This window comes from Camelus bactrianus, chromosome 4, assembly GCF_048773025.1.
Source record: "Camelus bactrianus isolate YW-2024 breed Bactrian camel chromosome 4, ASM4877302v1, whole genome shotgun sequence".
Lineage (NCBI taxonomy): Eukaryota > Metazoa > Chordata > Mammalia > Artiodactyla > Camelidae > Camelus > Camelus bactrianus.
This window is the reverse complement of record NC_133542.1, coordinates 31,692,568-31,715,672: the sequence shown is the minus strand read 5'-3', so window position 1 is coordinate 31,715,672 and position 23,105 is coordinate 31,692,568. Positions and strand designations below refer to the sequence as shown.

General features: G+C 39.1%; 1 protein-coding gene across 3 annotated transcripts in view; it reads right to left on the bottom strand.

Annotated features, from left to right (window-relative positions):
• Positions 1–670: 670 nt before the first annotated feature.
• RFX3 (regulatory factor X3) overlaps positions 671–23,105 on the bottom strand; it is a 276,215-nt gene continuing 253,780 nt past the window's right edge. For all 3 annotated transcript variants that reach the window (XM_045504958.2, XM_010967889.3, XM_045504959.2), the window contains 2 exons: positions 11,426–11,468; positions 671–7,650 (listed from right to left, as the gene is read on the bottom strand). In XM_045504958.2, coding sequence (XP_045360914.1) covers positions 7,412–7,650; positions 11,426–11,468 — 282 coding nt within the window. In that variant the 3' untranslated portion in view covers positions 671–7,411. The remainder of the gene's footprint in view (positions 7,651–11,425; positions 11,469–23,105) is intronic.

Genomic DNA, 23,105 nt, shown 5'->3' with positions numbered 1-23,105 from the left:
TGCTGGAGACTTCCAAAAGGATATTTTGTCCTGCATTTCTATTCTTTATAAAGAAACCCAAATGAATTGGCTATTCCACGTTTTAGGAGACCCTATGTATACGATGATTTTTTTTTTTAAATGCCTGCAAGGTAAAAAATGATTCAAACTTGATTGTGGTGGTCACTACATGACTGTGGGTTTGTCAAAACTCACAGAAAGGTACACTAAAAAGGGTGAGTTTTCCTGCATGTCAATATATAACGCAAAGAAAAAAAATTGGGGTAGGGTATCTTAAGTGTATTAAAATGAATTTTAATAAGCTATTTCAATCTAGGCAAGGAACTTGGGTGCCAGATATCAATGTGAAGTGACACAAAACAAACACATTGTGAACATTCAAAAATCTGGATGTACAATGGAAATGTTGACAGCTTTTGAAATTAAACAGTACTCAATCACTAATTTTCTTTGAGGGTAAGATTTGTATCCTGCTGGGCTTATAATTTTGTTTTCTCTGTTTGTGCTCTTCATGTGCAAATATTGCCAATTTCATTTGACACAAAAAAAGAAAACAACTTAATTTTGTTTCTAAGCTAGTAAATGACATGGAGACTACCCTCCAGATGAGGCAGTGTAATGTCAGCTTCCCAGCAATGATTTGAGGGGGGAAAAATCAAGCCATGTCAAATGTATTTGTAACAAGGAAACAAATTTATTGATTTTTAAAAGACAAGACACCATTTTGTTTTGAAAAACACAAGAAAGCTAGCCTGAGTTCAAGTCTGAAATATTCAGAAAAATCCTACTAATATCTTTAGTATGTTCCAGTCATTTGTTTAAACAACACACTAAAAGTTAATATATATTTTTATAATTATAAAAGTTCCCCAGTTATTGTACAGTACACAATACAAATCGCCCACAAACTATTATTTAGCTCCTGCCAATTTTGAGAGGACATGATATACTAAAAGATTTAGCATTTCTCACAAAAATCACATCAGGAAATACGTATTTACAAAATCAAATACATTATACAAAAAACCATCACATGTTATTCGGTAAAGATGTTTTTAAATAATTAAAAAGTTTATTCAACTGTAGTCCAAAAACTGGAAAAGAACATTACATTATCTCACACATACAATCTCTACAAAAGTTGCTTACCTCATTTACATAATATATTCAGTCGATTGTAAAATAAATGTTCAAATATCTCCTAGTGTTACTATGTTTCTGTGCTTGTGGGACTGAATAATGTAATCTGCCACTTACTAAGTGAAATTTAAATGATGGCACTTAAAAAAAAATACAGTATTTTAAAAAAACACAATGAAAGAAGTTTGACCTAGAAGGTACGAAAGCCCTGAGTGATAGGAGAATTACTGATTGGTAAGCACTACAATTAACCTAATTAAAAGTTTACCACCCCAGGCACAAATTTCCAAGTTTTCTCAAGGCACTCACTTAAAGTTTCTGTAACCAACGCATTGGTCACCACCATAGGTCCCAATTGATGATGGAGATGAGTAGAGAAAAAAATTTGCTTTGGTACAAAAGATGCTTTTTAAACGAATGATATTCAATACCTACTCTCTTGGGTCATTTTAAATTGTGTTTAGCAGGTGAAAACAAGGCAATTATTTGTTCAAAAGTATTAATTCACTGAAGGAAAGACTTACTTGGTTATCAACAGTCAATGGGAGTTTTTCACTTGCTCTTTCCTCCGCAGAATCATAATTCCTCTAATAAAGATTTGTTGTCCTCATTATTGAGCTACATAAACAATTCTTACCAAAGATTTCATTACTCAGGGCTTCCAATCCCAACATCATAATTTATTTAAAAACAAAAAACAAACCAAAAAAACAAAGTAAAGAAGGGGCGGTGGTGGGGGGGAAAGGATCAGATACCAGAACCAAATAAAAGAAGAGGCAAAATACATTTTTGAAAATAGGACATATTACCAATTACTTCAAACCAAAGTGGGGGAAAAATCCTAGGCAGTCACTTTGTAAGTGGCTTTTACTATTTAAGTAAAATTGGTAAACTAAACTCAGGTCTACTGGCACATAAAATCACTAGCAGCAATGATCAAGGCATGCAAACTGAGAAGCATTTACAGTAAATCATCATGAAGAATTCAAAAGAAGAGAGTTAAATTAAAACCCTTTGAGTATTGCATGTTAACACGTGAGTAATTTGCATGGTCTGACTTCCTAAACTGCCTAAAAAAGCAACATTTACGGCAAACTTGCACTATGCTATGGATGTCCTTTGATCAGACATCGGAATAGGTTACACTCTTTGTGAGCGCCCAGCTAGGGCAGCGCAAGCACATCTGCAGACGACACTGCTCTCAGGTTCCATCACGCAGGGGACAAAAGGGGCCCAGGGCTCGCTGAGCGTCCCTTGAACAAAGTCAGCAATTGTGTAAGCGGACTGGCATTTACAGATATCAGCAGTAGTCATAGCATCTCCTGACAGACGAGCTTAAAATCAAGTGCTTTGCTCTCCATTCTATCTAGATATAATTTTTTGACAAAGTGTTAAAGTTTTGGAGCATAGGTAAAATTATGCCCTATATGAAATTCCCAGACAGTATTTTATGGGCACTCTAACTCCAAACAGCTTACCTGCCCCCGAAGAGTTCGGCTTTTCTTTATCCATTTGAACTTGTTTCTTCCTAAGGCTTCACTTACAATTGTACTTTCTAAAGCTAAATAAACAAGATCTTTTGTTTTGGGAAAAAAAGAAAAAGAAATGTAACCTTTTCTTTATCATACCTTTTAAAGGCAATCTAGGTACTTTCAATGTGCAGAGAGATTAGTTATGACATAGGTCTACAGGCCCATGTATTTGTCCTCCTTTTCTAGAGTCATAATGTGATGCTAGAAAAGTTGATTTTTTTTTTTTCTGTAAACAGTACACTTACTTAGATGGCAGTGAGTATTTGGGAATAAATATATCAAGCCCTCTTGAAGAAAATTAATAGTTGTATATAAAATGCTAGTGTTCAGCATGGAAACACTTTCTCTTCCTACCCCCCCTTTAAAAAAACAGCATAATTAGACATTTGGATATAGAGTATATTTTACCGGTCTAAGTCTAAATAAATGATCTGAAAGGCTTTTGTCCCCCATTGTATATCTTACAATGCTCAAAGGGTTAATACAAGGCATTACATCAAAGGGGTTTTCTAATATTAGAACTAAGCACTGAATTAATGCTTCTATTCCAGTTTTTAAAAAAATCACCAAACTTGCAGAAATACTAGGATTCCATTAACTGATTTGTTCTAACCATACACATGGAGGTTGATCTGATCTAGTGACAAGCCCAATTTTCAATAGCACTGCATGTCAACCTCTCTCCCCCATGTTCTGGTATGATTCATACAAACACAAGTTCTAAGTTCAAATTTTTGATGCCTGTCGTCTTCTCACCAAGAATTTGGGGGAGGGGAGGTTATAACAAAGGTCAATTTGTTGTATATAACCACTGCCTCAAATTGTACACAAAGGTGACTTGGCAAAGTTTTTACCTTCTTCTTGCGTCCACACAGGGAGGACCGACATCACAGTGACCCATGTTTTCTTTCTTTTGCACTAATATTTCAAACACACCATTATTTTAGACATTTAAAGTATCATCTGAAGAATTTTGCAAATTTGAAAAACGCATCACGTTTAGCACTTCTAGAGAGTGCGTTCATGTAAAAAGGTTCATGATTACGGTAATGAAACCGTATTCATTCCTGAATGACTTTGACAGCATCCTACAAGAACATGTTCATTTTTACTCGTCAACTACAAATCAAAGGCAGTCAATGTTGCACACTACTAACTTTAGATATGCAGTGTTAAAAATCATTTTTAAAATTTTTTGTTTTTAAAGTACACCATCTAAAGAGAGGTGCATGAACCGTGCTATACAGTACAAGAAAAAGCACAAAAAGGAAAGCAGATTTCTGAAAAGGCAGTAAGACTTATACAGTCAGTCCAAACATAGTTTGGAGGAGCATCCTGAAAAAGTGACCAGCCACTTGATAGCCAAAAAAAAATTTTAAATTGGGTCCCATGTTCCAAGGAGGAGGTTCACCCATTTCACTCCATTGTTCACTGGCTTGGTGAATGCAAATCTTCTGGGGATGATTCTCAAAGTGTATGAGATCAAACTATACCTGTGATACTTAATTCTAGTCCATGGAAATATCTTTTCGGAAACTTAAAAACAGCCAACGCCTTTGTCACATTTTTCCTCGCTGAAAGTGTAGCACTTGGTCTACGGAGATATTTTTCGTGACTAGTGTTTAATTACAATGTCAAGAAATATTAAGAAGTCCTTAAAATGTGTGCTTGTCACTTGTAAATAAATCTACTCTGAGAGTATTAATGTCTTAAGAGTGTTTAGAAAAGTCATAGTTTCAGTGAATGAAAAAAATGGAAATAAAGTATTTAGTAAATGTTTGCTCCAATTTGCTCAACTGTATAAATGATGACTTTTTCCTTAATATGTTTCACAATTCAAATCTAAAATTGGTTAGGATGTGCGTGTGTGATTGTACATATACAATATACATATAAAAGTGTGTGTGTGTATCTCACTATAGATTACAGGTAACTGGAAGTAGCAGAGATCACAGATGTTATTTTGTTTATTGGTCAGGATTATGTACCTTAGTCACAAAGAATTAAAGTTCCTAACTGTGTTCATAAAGGACATCAGAATATTTTTAGTGAGACAAGTTGAAATGTAGTAATATTTAATTCCTCTAATCTGTCCAATTTAGAACCATGAACAATTGAAAGAAATGTTGAATCCTGGAGGGTTCCCAATCCCTAACTTTCATCAGTCTAAATTTGCCCACTATTATTAGATTCCTCTAATGATACAAATATATCCTACATTAAACAATGATAATAAATACATTTAAAATCATTCAACAAACAAGATGAAAGCAGTAAATACATTTGGTCCAATACAGATATAGTATAGTTCTGGAGGTGGTGGGTGGGAAAGTGAAAAAATTCAGAAAAGAGGGACAAAACGCAGAATTTTTTTCCTTTTTCAATTTTGCTAACACCTGTAAACCTTTCCTAATGCACAATGAAGCAGCCACATGGTCTTTGCAGCCGAAGGTGTTTTGTTGGTTTGTTTGCCTTTTCTATGTGTGTGATGGTGCAAATTCATTGCCTTTTGGGGAGAAAAAAAGGGTGATGATCATTTAAACGATATTTAAATGAAGGTGAATGCTGGGATGCTAGTGAAGACCTTCAAATATGGGAGGTGTATAATACAAAATTTGAATCAATTTGAAAAATTACACCTAGAATATTTAAAGTTGACCTAAGAAACTTTGTTGGTCTTAGTGATTAGAGTAGTCTAAGGCAATCGAGCATCAGCAGGTGAAACGTACTGCATGCGACCCGATAAGCCATTTGGTATTTCCTCTCTTTTCTACCCCCCACCCCTCACTCTAATAAAACTGGGAAGATAAACATCTGGGTCATTTTGTGCTTTCCCTTTTTTTGGCTCTATGTATTTATATATTACTTATTTTTGCTAGTTTTTTAAAATAGCTATTTAAATGAATGGATGTGCCTTTTTATTTGTTAATAACTTGAGTGCTTAAAAGAACCTTGCTTTTCATGTAAATTAAAACAGGGGTTGGCGTATCCTCTCTGGGATCTCACCTTCTGACTTGGTGGATGACTCCCGCCCACGGGCACGTGCGTGTGCGTGTGGACACACAGACACCGAGACACACAGAGAAACATCGAGACTGAAAAGATGCACTTCAATAAGTACCTGCTTATTTTGTTAGTCTTCTTAAATTATGACTAGATAAGAACGGTCTAAAATATAGATGGTTTTATGTAACAAAGCTGTAATTAAAACTAGCCTGCTACTCTACAATAGCAATCTGATCCTTAATCCTTAAGCAATCCGATCGGTAATCAAGTAATACTCAGCTCGAAGAACAAAAAATAGGTTCACGGTCACTCAGAGAGGGGAACTGAATTTTGTCTTTTTGTTTGGCTTTCTTTGCCCTAAATTTCCTTCGAAGAACATGTGACCTGTCCTTACTTCGGGAATCTGAAAATGACAGGCACACCTTGTCAAATGGATTAAGGAGGAATTCACAGGAACAAAATAAGCCTTACTAAACCTTAGCTTCAGTTCTGTTTTAAGGCACCATGTAATAGCCGAGGTACGATGATCCCTGATGTACATTCTTCAATGGCACTGGTCCATCCAGCCACCTATCCAAATCCTACAGAATTGGGGATAAGCAACAGTGAGGTGTGCCAGTTACACTGCCTTCAGGTTCTGTTTAAAATTTAAATCCACGTACTTTAGAAACCAGGAAATCTTTTTGAAGGAAATAACGATATGCAGGTTGCTACATTCCTTGCATTCTATAAATTTTCTTTTATAATAGCAGCATATGGAACTACTATTAGGAAAAAGACCTGGAATAAAAGAAAGTCATCCAAATGGAATGGTTTCCTGTATGTCCAGCTCAGCATAAGTAGCATGTACACTTAAAAAAAAAAAAAGTCAAGTCATTTTTTCAGCTTCAGTATCTAAATACAACAGCCCCACTCAACAGCAGAATGCATCTGTGCAGTGGTCCCAAACACAGAATCAGTAGTCTTTAAACAGAGGAATTGGTATGCAAATAACAGTTAAAATTCAATGTTTAACGGAAGCTTGCAATAACATGGTTTAATAATTATGTACACAAATTATGTACATATTAGCATAATCTCTTGCAATTGTCATTTACTCCAAACTGATAAATGCACAGCTCAATTTTTCTTCAGAGAAAAATAGATGACCTTCCCAACCCTCTAGCACTATAATAAAAATGCTCTGTATTCTCTCCATACTCCAAAAAGTTATCAAAATAGTGTCTTGTGGTTCTGTCCAATGAAAAGCACCTTTCAAAAGCAAATTTGATGCATCTGCTGCCAAATGGGCATGCCTCCAGTGTAAATCAAAGAAAATCATTTCTTTTGATATTTCACAGAAGTGCATCTAATTAAAAACTTACACATGAAATCATACACCAAGACTAACAATCAACAATAAAATATTTTAAACTACAAAAAAGTAAATTACTTTTTAATTATAAGAAAACAAAAACATCGACATTAAGTGTTGTAAAAATCCTTCTTGACACCTGAAACTAAGGGGAAAAAAACTCATTTTAAGAGGCAAATAATTTGTTTATGTTAAAAAAAAAAAAAAAAAAAAAGACCTGGCAAAATACATACACCCATTCCATTTCACAACTCCAAAAAGGTAATGTTCAGCACAGATAGAATTTGACAACAGTCGACCTTCAGGCTTATTAGAATTTCAACTTAAGCCCAATATCAACAGGGTTAATGTTAGCTGGAAAAATATGCTTTAATATTCTTTAGACTGCGGTGTAGGTATTTCCCGTAGCGCTGCACTGTCTGATAGTCTGAGTACTCGTGACGATGTGCTCACTGTGAATTGGGTTCAGGAGGCTTGGCTGCACGCCGCTCTCCAGAACAGGCTGCATACAGCCCACCGGAAACGCCTGGTTCAGCTCCGTTTTCTCTCTTTTGGCTTGAGGTTCTGAAGAGTCATCTAATTCCTCATCCATTTCACTCTCCACTTCACTGCCTTCATCTGCACAAACAAATAATACAAAGACTATTACCAGAAGACAAATTGGAAAAGGGCAATCAATACACGCTTTAGAGTCACTCTGATACACACATTAAGAAAGAAACTCAGCTCTTGGGGTACAAAGCTTGTGGGTTTCTTTTCAACGGAGCTTACTCGTGTCAGTGCTCTATTCCTTTAAACCCAGCAAAGGTCATTTACTCTTGTCTGGTTTGTGATTGTACCTTTAATAGTTCTTTTAAGAAGACCTCTGGAGTTTCATAAAGTTTTAATATTAAATACTGGCATAATTTGTGTTGTTATAAATTAGTCACTTTGGTACACTATGCTGGCCTTTGGGCAATGTATTGAGGAAAAATGCTAACTAAAAAAAAAGAAAGAAAAAATTTCCGTTTCCTCCACAAATCCACACTAGACATAAATTTCATCTGTGCTGATGTTAATGTAGGTGGGATCTATGTTGATTCACAAAATAACTACGGCATATATATATATACAGGGGCTGCTGGACAGACTTTCTGTGCACATGCATGTTGTAGATCACAATATTAGCCAGGCCCTTAATTTTTATTATAAAAAACTATGAAGACTAAAGCAATAGTATCAGATTAAAAATGCACAATGAATTTCCATTCCTAGCAACACTGATACTCTCTGGTAATAGCTGGTATTCATTTCTGGAAATTAGGTGTATTAAACAGTCACTGTTACCTCCAAATTTTAATACATTTTACATTAACTAAAACATCATTATAATGAAATACCACTTAATTTTTTCCAGCATGCACTGTTAAAATTCAAAAGCACAGCAGAGAGAGAAAACGCTCACACACTGCTTTACTCCTGGGTAAGATTCTCCTCAGAGGGGTGTAGATAATACCTCCCCATGAGTGCTCATTTTTAAACACCGGGGATATATTTCTGCCTAAAAAATCTTTTTACCTCACTTTCAACATGTTTTATTGTTTACCATAAAAATCCACACATTATACCACAGCCTCATCTATAACTAAAACGTACCTATATTTACTCTAAGGTTTTTGACTTACTATAGTGACTTGTATTAACAGAACCAGACCTCCGTTCTTCTCTCTCACGGCATGTCACCTACAGTAGGTGTGTAACAAGGAACTGAAGAGTCAAAGTTGGGCTCTTTCCAAGAAGTGTTGAGTCTAGTTTTACCATTTGGGGCACACCTGCAGCAGAAGTTCTGCCACTACAGCTCTCAACACACACGGGGCCCCTGACTTTCCCTCTCTTATGAGTTGGTGCAAAGGTGGTTCCAGAGAAAAGTGGAGTGACAGGGCCTCCATGTATGGTTGTGTAGGTTGGACAGTGTGCAGCTGCAGGGAGCAATGTCCTCTGAGAAGTGTTATGTGTGACTTACGAGGCTGAGATTAGATGCATTGACTAGAAATGATGTCTGTAATGCATTAAATGATAAGCAGAGTTCTCTCAGATGAGGCAAAAGATGTCTGGGCCCACCTACTTTATCTGGTTACCTTTTCGCCTCTGGTAAATGGACTTGTCAGATGTCAACATTACAGCTCGTCAGAACAAGCATGTTCAAAGGGCTGGCAGGCTGCAGGAGAGGGGTACATTTGATAGCCTTTTGCTTCAAGTGGGTATAATCAAAACGTGCTCGTATGGCACCTTTTCGTATGATTTTTGTATTTGTTTATGTCTAAACAAAAAGGGTCTGTAAGGATCCTCACACTAAATTTTTAATGGGGTAGACTCTCAGGCTTGTGGCTATAAAGTCTTGCTTTCTACAGTTTCCTAACTCTCTGTATTATTTGAAATCTTTATACAGACATAATATCACTTACATTATTTTAAAAATTAAATTCTCATTTTGTGGAAAAAGCTCACAAAAGTTTCTTAAAGATTTCACACTCAAGCCTTAGGTTCTGACTATGCCAGTCTGGCTATACTTCACAAAACATCCAGTCTGGGGGAGAATGGGGCCAGCACAGCCGCCCCAAGAAGGTGAGGGCAAGTCACACTGCTGCTTGGCTCCATCTCCACCAACCTTTCTGTGGCTAAGAAATAGTGTCAAAACTATAATGAAAGAGGCAGCAGTGAAAGGAAAAAGTTCATTTCGAGCAGGTAGACAAGTGGAGAGAGGAGGATGGGCCTTTCGTCTTCCCTGCTGTGGGTGGAAAAGGCAACAGGACAATGGACAGAAGCAGCTCCAGTGCTCCAGGCCACCCTTTCTCAGGTCCACTTGTGGGTGACGGGGGTCCCCTGGATAGGCGACATAGCAATCACGAAGCCAGCCCGCAGACATTTTATGCTCTTATAAAGACTCAAAGACGTTTCCGAGGAACCTACCTGAAGTTATGGGGATTTGGTACACAAAAACCAAAACTAGGAGCTACTGGAGGTAACCAAAGACTTCGGTTCAACACCTGACAGAGAAGGCAGGCTGCAGTTCATGTTGGGCCCAGGAGCAGCATTCCTGCTGCACCTCCAGAAACCCTGGGATGAGATCCCCAAACCTGAATCATGAAGCTCTGGCGTCAGTGCATCATCAGGGTTGCCTTGTGTTGGACCTGGGTTTCAAAAGCCACCTTCCTGCTCTAAATTACAGATTGGCCTCATCACTGATTTACTTTTCTGTTTCTTTGGTTAATCCTATAGAGTATATATTTGCAGCAACAACCTCTTGGGGCAATTCTTTTCTATTTTTGCTGTGTTATTATGCATATTCCTAAAACAGGGATTAATGCACGCTCAATTGAGAGAGACTGACAGGAGTTTAATATGGGAGTGATGGAGTCACACAGGACTTTCCCCAGCACATCAATGTCCCCTGTCACCAAAGAGGCATAGAAGCGGAGCACTGAGTACTCAAGTCCAGGATGCTCCAGAGAACAGAAGGGCACCTCACGTGCAGACCCTCCACCTCCTCCCTCCTGCCTGTTTTCACACAGGCTCTGGCTCTGTCCCAGAAGGGCTAATTGGGTGGTTCTCCCCATTCTTTGTGCACTTTGTCCCTGACTCCAGAACTCAACTCCTTAAAAACCTATCAAAATATCTTCTTCTTCCGTCTGTTTGGTTTTTTTTTTTTGAAGAAAGGACTATATTTTCTTCAGTGCTTATTTATTAGAAATTTTATATTTAAAAAAACTGAGTTGGCACTTTTATCAGGATTGTTTTTGTTTCTACGTGCTCTATTCCAACCTCATTTCCCCCAAGCCCTGGTTCCTTTTACTGTGTAGTTTTATGGGTCATGAGTTTCTTCAGAATTATAGACTGTGTTGTCATGTGAGAGTGGCAATGCCGGTATTAAAACTTAACAGGTGTATTTGTTAGTCTTTTCAACTACGCCAATACTGATCTTGCTCGTATAGTAAACGTCACTGCTATTTCTTTTTCCACTTAAAAGTGTGAATTGGTGAGATGGGTAGGCTGAGGAATCTTTTTTTCTTGACAAGTGGGCCTTGAATAAAAACATTTGGCCCCATCTTATCACTTTTCTCTAGGCCTCTGGTGAAGGTCAGAAATAATTTCCTGTTATTTGTAATTAACTGCAGGCGAAAACTCAAGAAGAGTGTAAACTGGACTTAAATTCAATTCTTGCACTTAATACATGTCACATAAAGAAGGTACAGGAATGGAGAAATAATGAAGGATTCCAAAAGTCAGAACTGTCATATTCATCTAGGTTTGTATGCCATTTCCACAAAATAAGAGTGCTATAAACCCATTTTCCTACACGACAATTTCTTACTGAAAAAAGTCCTTAAAAATGTATATCATTTCCAACTCTTACCTTTATCCAGATTTCCAGGAGATACAGCATTTAAATCACCAAACTGCAAAACAATAGTCATTTGTGCAACAGTTACTACCAAGCAGAATAAAATAACATTCTATCAGTCTGTGGTAAAAACACCACACTACGACTTTTTAAAACAGAAAACTAGTGACCATTTTGACCTCTGAACACATGGGTCACCTAATTTTCTAATCAAACCTGTCGAATTTGAACAGTTTAAATTGTGTCACAATTTAGCTGTCTTAACTTCTCTGCCAAAGGATAACAATTTTCTCTGTCTTCCACGCTCCATTTTACTTTTTATTATTTTAACACAGCAGTGAAGAAATAGAGGCCTGGCTGACCTGGATGAAGATGGATGTGATAGAAAAAGTTTGGAAAAGCCCTGGTGAGTCAGGACACATGAGCTCTGCCCCTAGGCACCGTCCACGAGTCCACCTGGAGTCTGCATTGCAGAAGCATGGTCCAGCCACTGGGTTGAATGCTGTTTTTAAAGTTTTTATTAGTAGAAATGAAAAACGATGGGAACTCTCCATTGTTGAGAGTATTTATTTTTACAAAATCTTTAATGTGAGACTTCTCTTGTAATTTCATCTTATTTACTAAAATAACAGGGGCCCACATTTAAAAAGAAAGGCATCTGACTATTACTATTGCAACAAAAAAGGGCTGAAAACAATAAGAAACCTCATTTAGCCTTCAGCTTAGACTTTATTTTCTACCTTGGTTGAAGAGCTTGATGATATTTTTACAGTTAAAAAAATACATTTTGAGAGTCTCAGGGTGACCATAGATGGATACGCTAAATAAAAAATTGAAGAGCTGAGGTAACAAAGCTAAAAGGACAAAGGTGACGTGAAACCTCCAAGAACCTGCTTTTTAAATGGTAACCATTAATTTCTTTACGGCTGAAGATTCAGAAGAAGTCGTTAGTAGGAATTCAGATTTCTCAATAGGCTTAGAAAGGGTGAGACGGGAATTCTACTTACATTTGGAAGTTTGCTTATAAAAGAGGTCTATGATAGGAGGATTTTTAAATCTATAAGGTATGTCTATAAAGTGATAAAACTGATCTTATTTTGCAAACATACACACACACTTTCTTTTGTTTCACCTAATCATGTATTACTCTTGATAGTAGCTACTGTGGGAGCTTATACATTTATTGTGAGTTCAAGATTCTGGAATTCCTCTTTGACAACCAATTTCAAAAGTTAGTTTATATATCTTACATATCATTCAAGAAACCCCATCTTGTGATTTTATATCCAACTGCGACTCCAAACTCTCCAAGTTTTATTCATTGTACTCGGTCCTGAAATGATTTTTGATTACTCACCAAAAACAAATGCATCTCTCCCACTATTCAGGATATTCAAACTAATATGTCATTTTACTTTTCATTATTTCTTGGCAGTTCAGAGGCAGTTTAAAAAGAGGCATTCCACAACATCTGAAGCCATGGCAGTATTACTGGAACAACGTGTAGCCTCCCTAGGGGACTGCTTTGAAGGGCACACGGGCTTCCTGGCTGCAGGGTTCCCAGCATGTTTGTTTGGAGGACTGCCCCACTGCTTTAGAGTTACGTCCCATTGGACAGAAGATACAAAAGCATAAATACTGAACTGTTGTTGTGAAGTTGTTCTTGTTCACACGGATCAGAATCTTATATTAGTCTCAATAAAAACCAGTTTAAATTATATAGGATTTGTTATAGGAATTAAAGAGTACAAGCAACAAAAAACAACAGGATTCTTTATCGATTTTTGGTACAAACAGAAGAACTATAAACAGAGAACACCCAAAGCTGAAGAATCATTTATAAGTGATTTCTAATGGACATACACAGTAAGATTTTTCTTTCTTTTAAATGAGCACTTAGCAACACTTACGCTCCAATACTGGAAATAAGTTGGCAGTGATGAGTCTAAACATACCTCTATACCTATAGAAAGTGAACGCTAAATTTGTTTTTGAGAAATCTTGAAAGGTTGTTTGAGACTAAATTATGACTGCCGTAGGTGATCAGTAACATCACACAAAGTGGCTAAAACCAAACTCTGGATGTATTTGAACATTTTCTTCAAAAGAAACACTGCTTTTAGTTGCTACTTAACTTTGAAAATACAACAACTTAATACAAAGACCTTCCTCTGAAAGTTTCTTCTTAATCTGAATGAATACATCTGATTATTTAGGATGCTGAAAATAGAAACCAATACCGAAATCCCTGACTGTTACCATTAGTAAATAAAAACTTGCAAACTCAGTGCCGTGTGCTTGTGACCACGCACTGTGCTGGATACTGTGCAAAAAACCTCAGAGACACTGCCACAATGCCTCAGAGTGTCTCTGGGATCAATGACAAAGCTCTAATGTACGGCAAATAGAGAGAGTAGATTTAAAATAAAATCTTGTGATTAAGGGGTAAGATTTTGATGTTCTATATAGTGGAAGGAAAAGTTTTTTAATATGCATTTTATGTGTGAGGAAGGAATACATACGTGACGAGGAAAAACCACTTTAAACCTATAGATAGACTATGATCAGGATAATCAGTTTATCCACTCAGTATTCAATAAATATTTATTGAGAGCTTAATGTGTTCTCCAAGCTCTGCCAGCCAGTTCTAGTCAGATTAATTTGGAAATATCCCCTCTTTCTGGGGCTGAGTATCAGAAGTTACTTATATTAAAAAGGATAGATCGTTTAGCCAAAAAAATGAGGCAACCTAGGAACCTTTCAAGAAGATTTTTCAAGGCACAGGGTTATTAGGAAAGGGTCATTATCAACTGCAGGGGTTCTGGAGTGAGCAGTGGGTCAGAGTAGCAGGAGGGGAGGAAGGGAGAGAGTGGGAGCGGGGAAGACTGAGGGTGGGCGTAGGGAGGACAGCTTCACAGACAAGAGAGAGACTAGAAGTACCTAAATCAGGCCAGGACAACCGCAAACAGAAGAGGAGGAAGAGAGACAGGATTTGGATGAAAAACATAAGGAAGTACAGAGATTACAGTAAATTTATAGCTCCGGAAGTTGGAAGAACTGTTAACCTTCCCTGCTGCACCTGGGACTGGAGTGGACCACTATTCATTGAGGTGACATCTTCCAGCTTACAAAGTACTTCTGTGGTTCTGTATAGGGTAGACGTCCTCTCAAATACTACGATCTCAAGCAAGTATCATTTTCTCTTATTACTTCCTGAGAAGCTTTTCCTGACAGCCCTAAGTAACTCCTTCCCTGTCCCTCTCCATCACCTCCTTCAAAGCACCAGCACAACATGCAACACTCACTGTTCCCTCATCTAGTATCTGTCTTCTCAACCCTAATGCCAGTTCCACGAGGGCAGGGACCTTGTCTGTCCTCTTCATAAATGTATCCCAGAATTTAGTACAGCACCTAGTAAAGGCTGCATGAATATCAAATGAATAAATTTACTTTCTCATTTCAACCTCACGAAAAACTTACAAGTTTGGCAAAGTAGGAGCTTAGATTTAATCTCACAGTTATTGAAAACAATGAATGTGTCTAACATCATATAGGCAATATGGTGGTGTGAGATTTGAGACCAGATATTCTGACTATCAGTGTCGGGAGGGAGGGAGGAGAGAGAGAGAGGAAGGAAAGAAGGAAGGAAGGATGCTTGTTTCATACATGGAGGAAAGAGTATAAATGAAGGGATTTAAAATGTGCTCTGGGGTTAGAAAACATATGGCCTTTGATGTATGTAGGAATTAAAATTCTGTCAGCTAGATAGATAAATAGGGAATGTCCTGAAGTAGAAACAGAATGGAATACAGAGGAAGCATTTCTGTTGTTTTTCCTCCTATCGTAGACACCACCTCCTCCGGGGCCTGACAAGTGGTCAGGATAAACAGCACCCTCCCTGACAACAGCAGACTGAAAAATGTGTGGTCAGGGCAGCCACTGAGAGTCTGTCAGACCATCCATTCACGGTGAGCAGTGATGGCCATGAGGTGTAAAGGGGGGGCCTGGTCAGCACAGCCAGGGCAACTGTGGGCAGGATCCTCGAGAGAGACCCCAAGCATGACCCTGACTTGCGGCCAAGCTGCTAAGGGGTAATTCATCGTAAGACTGCAGGGCCTAATACCTGTCCTTCCACACGGGCACCAAGAGAGGGACGAGGCTCAGAACGGGAGGGTGCAGCCCACGGGTGTACGGCAGGGACCACTGCACCTTAGATCCAGCAGCAGCGAACTATCCACAGTGAGGGAGGCTGTACTGTAATACAGTACAGGCTGGACACAGAACCAGGGCAGAGGAAGCCAGGGAGCCCAGACAGCAAACAGGCAAGGAAGGATCCACAGGGGGGCCCACAAAACAGAGACTGGGGCAGAAGTGGGGAATGGAAGGAAGGAATTCAAGGTCTGGGATGAAGACCTCACCTGTGGGGACGCTTTCCCAGCTGGGAGTGTTTACCCCTATCCTGGGTAGGAAGGGCTAATGAGTAATCATAACCACGTCATCGGGGGTGGCCAGGTAAACATCCTCCGAGAAACTGCATCTTAACTAAATCTCTCTGTTAGTGTTAGGCAGTTACTGTGAACAAAAAAATACTGCAAACCACATCAGTAAACAAAGAATGCTGAAACCATCAAGTCTCACCAGCTGCCGCCACTCCCCACAGTGAAGACAAGCCTGCAGCCCAGCCTCTGCAGCCACTCACAATGGTGCACTCTGAGGGGACTCAGAATAAGAAAGGACAGGATACTGGCCCTAGATAGCTAGGTGCTTGTCAAAGGAATGAATTCAATAAGCCCAAATGTTTGCTTCCTCCCACACACAAAAAAAGCGCTAAATTCGTTAACTTGAGATGCCTGGTTTTCTTTAGTTAACAAGTAATCTTTTAATGTTCCAACTACCTGGTCTTTGTTGTAAAACTCCTATATATCCTAGCTCCTCCCCTACCTCTTTGGAGCAGTCCCTCAGAACGATCTGAGAGGCTGTCATCAGGCTCAAAGGGGTTCGAGTCCTCAGAAATGTCCACCAAATAAAACGTAACTCTCAACTTTTAGGCTGCTTTTAATTCAGTCGACAGTTTAGATAGAAATGAACACTGGGCAGGGGGAGAGGAAGGGGAAAGGAACAACCAAGAAACTAACAGTACATCTGCACCCAGGATCAGGGACTCCAGAAACTTTTACTTTCTCTAAACGAGGGCCAGCAAAAGAAGCCAGCTAAAATCAAAACGCTGCAGCTGTGCAAAAGAGAAGGACCCGGCGTAACTTGACCCAATGAACCTGCCCAAAAGGGGGTGGGCATGCCAGAGCACAAGGAACCTGAGCTGTCAATCAGCCTGAGCACTCAAAGAACCTGAGCAGCAAATCAATCAATCAGTCAGGAAAATGCCCCTAAGCCAGGGTATAATAACAGGAAAAACAAAGGAACGGCGCCATTTTTCCTCTCTTGGGTTGGCTCACTCCCAATTCTCAGGAATGTACTATCTTTCACTACCTTTTTACTTTACTAATAAAAATCTTGCTTATATCACACTTTCTGTCTCTCGTTAAAAATTCTTTTTTTTCCGGATGACTAAGAACCAAGGTACTTCTTATTTCCCTTTTCCCAGTAACATTAATATACCCAGATTTATACATTTACAGGTAGAGATACAACCTCTCCCTCTCCCTTTCACGTGCGCGCACACACACACACACACACACATACACAATGTATAACTGATTTACCAGGTGGCATCAAAATATGAAAATGTACGGTCTAGTATGAGGTTGGCAAACTCTCATTCTGTAAAGGGTCAGGTAGTAAGCATTTCAAGCATTATGGTCCTGTTGTAATTATTCAGCTCTGCCACTGTAGTGCAAAAACAGCCACAAACAATAGGTAAATGAATGGGTGTGAGTGTGTCCCGATAAAAGTTTATTTATAAAAACAAATGATGGCTAGAAAAAGAGCATGTGAACCCTTGAAGATCTGGTCCAGTTCACAAACAGTAAAAGAAATGGAAGATTTGATCTTTAAGGAAGGTGTAAAGACTTTGGCCACAGGGAGGATATGGAACCAGAGGTTTTAAGAGCTAGCACAGCTCAGGCTGGTGTTTGTGTGAATCAGTGGGTGAAAATGGATGACGTCTAAGATGCGAAGAAAGAACATATGGAATGTTGCAAGAAAAGAGACCGGGAGGAAGATTACGTGTGTGAGTAATTCAGATGGGGCAAGCCTCACTAGTGCGAAGTTTGTTCCAATTTGGATGAAGATGTGAAGAGATAGTCCAATAGTGTAAGTTCTCCACTGGTAAAAGCAAATACAGAGTGGTTTCAGAGTAGGATGGTTTGGAATCATCAATGGAGAAATGACAGTGAGATGTGTGTGGAGAAGAGGAGGAAGGAAGAAGTAATACCGGGAAGAAGCACCTAGAATCCACAAATGATAACTGACTTCATTCAGAGCAATCTAGCTTTCATGCTGAAACGGTTTCCTACTGCTGCTGAAACAAATGACCACCAACATGGTGGCTAAACACAATACAAACTTGCTGTTTTCTAATTCTGGAGGTCAGAATTCCAAAATGGGTCTCCCTGAGCTAAAATCAAGGTTGCTGGTGGGGTTGCATCTTTTTTCTTAAGATTCTAAGGGAGAATTTCTTTTTACCTTTTCCAGCTTCTAGAGTTGGCCCACAGTCCCGGGGGTGGCCCCTTCCATCTTCAGAGCCAGCAAAGATCAAGCCTCTCTTCAGCTACATCAGTCTGACACCGACCCTGCTGCCTCTCTTTTCCACTTTTAAGGACTCTTGTGATCACACTGGGCCCATCCAGATAATCAAGGATAACCTCCTCATATTAAGGTCAATTAACTTTTAACCTTGAGTCCATCTGTATCCTAACATATCCAAGGTTCCAGGGATTAAGAGGTAAATGTCTTTGGGGGCCCATTTTACCTCCTACCACCTATATCTAAGTTATCTTTTAAAAACTGTCACATTTGTCTGAGTAAAATCATTTGACATTAATTTTTTTCTAGTATTAGAGGAAATACACCCTCCAGATCAAGCTGGTTAAAACACAAAAATTTCCACTTCAATTTTGTCTGTTTTGTGTTCTTTATTGGGGGTGGAGTGGGATAGTATAGAAGCATGAATTTGTCTTTTATGATATATTTGTCATAAGGCCATTTGTAGTTTATTTTCATTTATAGACTAAATTTAATGTACCTTTCCTACCAGTCCGGCAGTTTTGTAGAGCATGCATTTCAAGGTTTAGGTTTGTTGAAACCACACATACATCCAAAAAGTTTACCAGGCTCACAGAGTTGAAAGTTACTAGTAACACATAAGGAAATCATTCCCAACAAAAGAAGCAGAAGTTGAAACTGAGGAAATCAAAAAGCTATTGGGTGGTGGGGCCAGAACAGCCCTAAGCTCCACATGCAAACAGAGGCCTAAGGAGCAACTCGGATGTTAAAGTTACACACTATGGAGTAGGATACATACCGGCCCTTTGGACAGTTTCATGAGGACCAACCTGTGCCACCAAACTGCACCTCAAGCATCCCCAAAGATCTCAGAAAGCCCTCCTGTGTTAGCACTACTTGATGGTAGACACTGCAGCTGGATTGCTAGAGTGCTGGCAGCGGATGAGCTGAAGGAAGTGATCACAGGCGGCATTCACAGCAGAATCCACAAAGGAAGCTTTACAAGGTGACCTTATGCGTTCCTGCTGACCTGGGACTATGATCAGCAGCAGCTGACAGACCAAATCACTGAAAGTTTTAATGAGAAAGGACTACTCATTTGGGGTCCTCAGTTACTCTTTAGAAGCAGCCTTTACATAGATTCAGAATAAAGTGATGCTCTAGTCTCACACTGGAGAGCAGGGCTGCCAGCAGTGGTAACTTTAGATATATGTATACAGGAAAGACATGATGGATGTATGTATGTGTATATATGTACATCTTAACAATTTCTGCCAACGAATCATTTGCTCTAGGAAAGATCTTTAAGCTGTCAAAGGCACTAAGAATAGATAACTATAAAATTCTCTGAAGTGGTTATTATCTCCTGGTTGTAATAAGATGCCTCTTCCTGACTTATTTTTCCTTTTAACTCACATAAATTTTACATATTATATATAATCTTTTATATAATACTTTCTCTCCATTTCACAAGTATTTATAAAGACCTTTCATTCATTCCTATTAGTAAGATTTTATTCAAGTCTAGCTTTGTCCAGTTAGGCCTGATTATGTTTATACCACTTCCCTAATGTCATTTTCTTTTCTAATTGACTTATTTCCCCATTCTACTCTGTTGGCCATTTTACAAAGCATTGAATTAGTTTGCCTCTCATTACAACTTTGGCTACATCCCAAAGAATGCTGTTGGATGCTTTGTATTTCCATAAATCATTTGATTCAACATTCAAAAATTGTCTATAGACTATTCTTCCCCTTGCAATATAGCATTTATGTGCCTTTATGTTATCTGTTTTATTAATTTCAGCTCCTAAGCTTTGTATTGTCAAAGAAGGATGATCTAACTCTACACATTATTACTTGGATTGTCAGTGTAAAGTCAATATTAAAAAATCTAATTTGGAGTAGAAGGCAATCAAATATAGTCCCTCCTGATTAACAGACATGGCTTCAGATATTCATACACTGATGGAAAGGAAAGGGAAAGGAAATGGAAGTAACAAAAATCAAGTCCCTTCTATGTGCCTGTCTGCCTGCCTGCCTATCCACCCCAACCACTTACCTGTACCTAGTAACCTACACCTACCTACCTACCTTAGTCCTCTCAATACCCCTGTGAAGGAATGGTCCTTGTGCTTATTTTGTTGATGAGAAAACTAAGACTCAAGTGAGATACATGTATAACTTGCCCAGGTTGCAAAGGTATTAAGTGGGAAATATGGAATTTAAATTTAGGTTTTGAGCATAGCAGGAGGAGCAACATAGAGTGTGGAGCCAGCCTGACCTGTGTTTGAATCACAGCTCTACCAGGATTAGTTATGTGATTCCAGACCATAATCCTCTTTGGTACTTAGGTTTCATTACATATGAAATAGACAGGGTATATTGTCTTCAAGACTCAGTTTGCAAATACTGTTGATAGAGCCCTAGAACTCACTGAATCGTAGGACCATAAGAAGGATGGTGATGTGTGTGTGTGTGTGTTTTGTATGTTTGGTGGAATGGGGATGATCACACAGCCAGAAATAACTCTGATGAGCTCAGATGAATATCAATATCTAACCCTGACCTAACTAACTACTTCTTTCTCTGTTCTTCTAAGATGTCAATGAAGGAATAAGGAACTTTAAGGCTTTTCCTATAGAAGAAGGAAGATTGTTCACATGCAGATCTGGAACCTCCTAACCCAATTCCAATCTTTCAACATTCTATACTTAGCTTGAACTTTGTAAAGTCCTGAATTTTACAAATCTTAGATAGCTGAGCAATCTTCTATGATTTCAGTTCTATTAACCAAAGTTAGTAGAACTGATAGCAAAAGGATTAGGCAGTAACAAGTATTTTGGATTTTTTGATGGTGGAGAGACATGTCTTGAAATTTCAATCACAAGAGATTTGAGAGCTTTATTATTTTCTTTAAATGTCTTCCAAAAGAGAACCAAATTAATCAAAGCATTGCATTTAGCATTGGTACAGGATTTCACAACTGAGAAAAAATAGTTACTGACTTTAAAGTGATTTCCAATTTTATAAAATTTGCAAGGAATTTTAATGTTCCATTTGGTAGAATCTTGTGTTCCTTTTTTTTTTTTTTTTTTCTTGTAAGTATACTTTTCTATGTATTTCCAAATAGTTTTAATGAAACTTGCTAAGATGGCTAAGATTTCTGCCAGTTTGCTTCACACCGAGGCAGATTCTGCCCTACATTCGCTGTTGGTTCTACTCCTTCAGGCTGGCCAGCTCTCCTGGCAATGTCTGCTGTTGGCCACTCTGTACCCAGGTAGCATATCTTCATCATGATTCTAACTGTTCAGGTTTTTTTTCCCCTCTGCACCCTGGAACACAGCAATTTGTGTGCTTTTATACTGTTTCAAAACCTCTAAGAAGTGATGCAAACTACTATGCATAAAAGAAACAAGCAATAAGGATATATTGTACAGCACAGGGAAATACAGCCATTATTTTGTAATTACTTTAAATGGAGTGCAATCTATAAAAACACTGAATCACTATGCTGTACATCTGAAACTAATATAACATTGTAAATCAACTATAATTCAATTAAAAGAACCTCTGAGAAGCACTCATGAGTGAGCATGCAGGGAGTGAAGAAATAAGAATACAGGCCTCAGTTGCTTTTGAGGGGAAAAGTAGTTTCAAAAACAGGAACAATTTAATGCTACCATTAGGTTGCACCAAGAGGGGCCTCTGTCCTGCGCCCGATGCCAGGAAGCCCTGCTCTGGCTTTTCTGTGGCCGTGGCCCTCCCCATAGTGTATGGAGTCCACCAGGCCAAGTGGATGTGCCCTCCTGGAGCCTGTGTCTCACTCCCACCCCTCAGATCATATTTCTGTTACCTGAGACCCCGGAAGTCTCTGACTAAAGGCCGTGAGTCTCCTTTCAGGCCTGGGCAGGTCTCTTTCCAAGTTCCACCCTTCAGAAGAAAGAAGGGATCGCCAACAAGCGGCAGCTATTTGCAAAGGGTGGACGCAACCTGAACATTGGATGGAGGTGTCCATAAGCATGCGCACGAGGTTCCTCATAGTATAGGATGAGGAATGACACGTAACAGAAGGGACGTCTAAGGGCCAGAGCGGGTGCTGCGGGCCAGCTAGGTCTATGCACCATTTTCTGGCATGGGTCTAGGAGGAGCCTAAGAATCGTATAAACTATAAACCCAGCCTTCTAAGTTGTTATCAAAAACTATTTATTGGGGGAAGGTACAGCTCAAGTGGTAGAGTGCATGCTTAGCATACATAAGCTCCTGGGTTTGATCCCCAGCACCTCCTCTAAAAATAAATAAGTAAACCAAATTAACGCCCCCAAATTTTTTTTAAAAAATGTATTTATCAACCTAGGTGGATTAAACAGATTTTACTTATAGTTTGATTCATAACTTTTAAAATATTTGGATGTAGGGTACATAGGCCCTGCAAATGTTAGGGTTGGGCCTGGTAGCATACACTTTATGTAAATACAACTGGGCTGAAAAGAAATGAACCTTGATGTTCCTGACTAAAGACAGGCTTCCCTTGAGGCCACCTTCACTGTCTAACAGGAAACCGTGGAGGTATTCGTTTATTATGTCAGAGGAGCCCTTCTTATTTTGGTTATACCACTTCTCTTCTTTGGAAATCAACTGCAGAGACAACGGTAGGAAAGTGGAAACACGCTCTCTTCACACCAAGAAGCCCTAAACAACTCGCGTGATTCAGACCTGAAGGGCCTGCAGGGTCGTCACACCCGGCCCACAGACTTGCAGGAAATGCTGCTGTTTGTGGGAGTATGCTTCAGTACAGTGATAGTGAAAAGCAGAAACAATTGCTGTGAATTGAGGACCTTGCCCATCTCAAACAAGGGCTATTTCTCTATCAGGAGGACGAGGAAACCACAGTCTTCGCCTGTGTCTGTGAGCAGAAGTACCAGAAAGATACTGGCAAGGCCAGAGCCCCCGGGGCTGGGCACAGGATGACAGGGTGTGGCAAGGAGGCCAGCAGGGGGAGCCATCATGC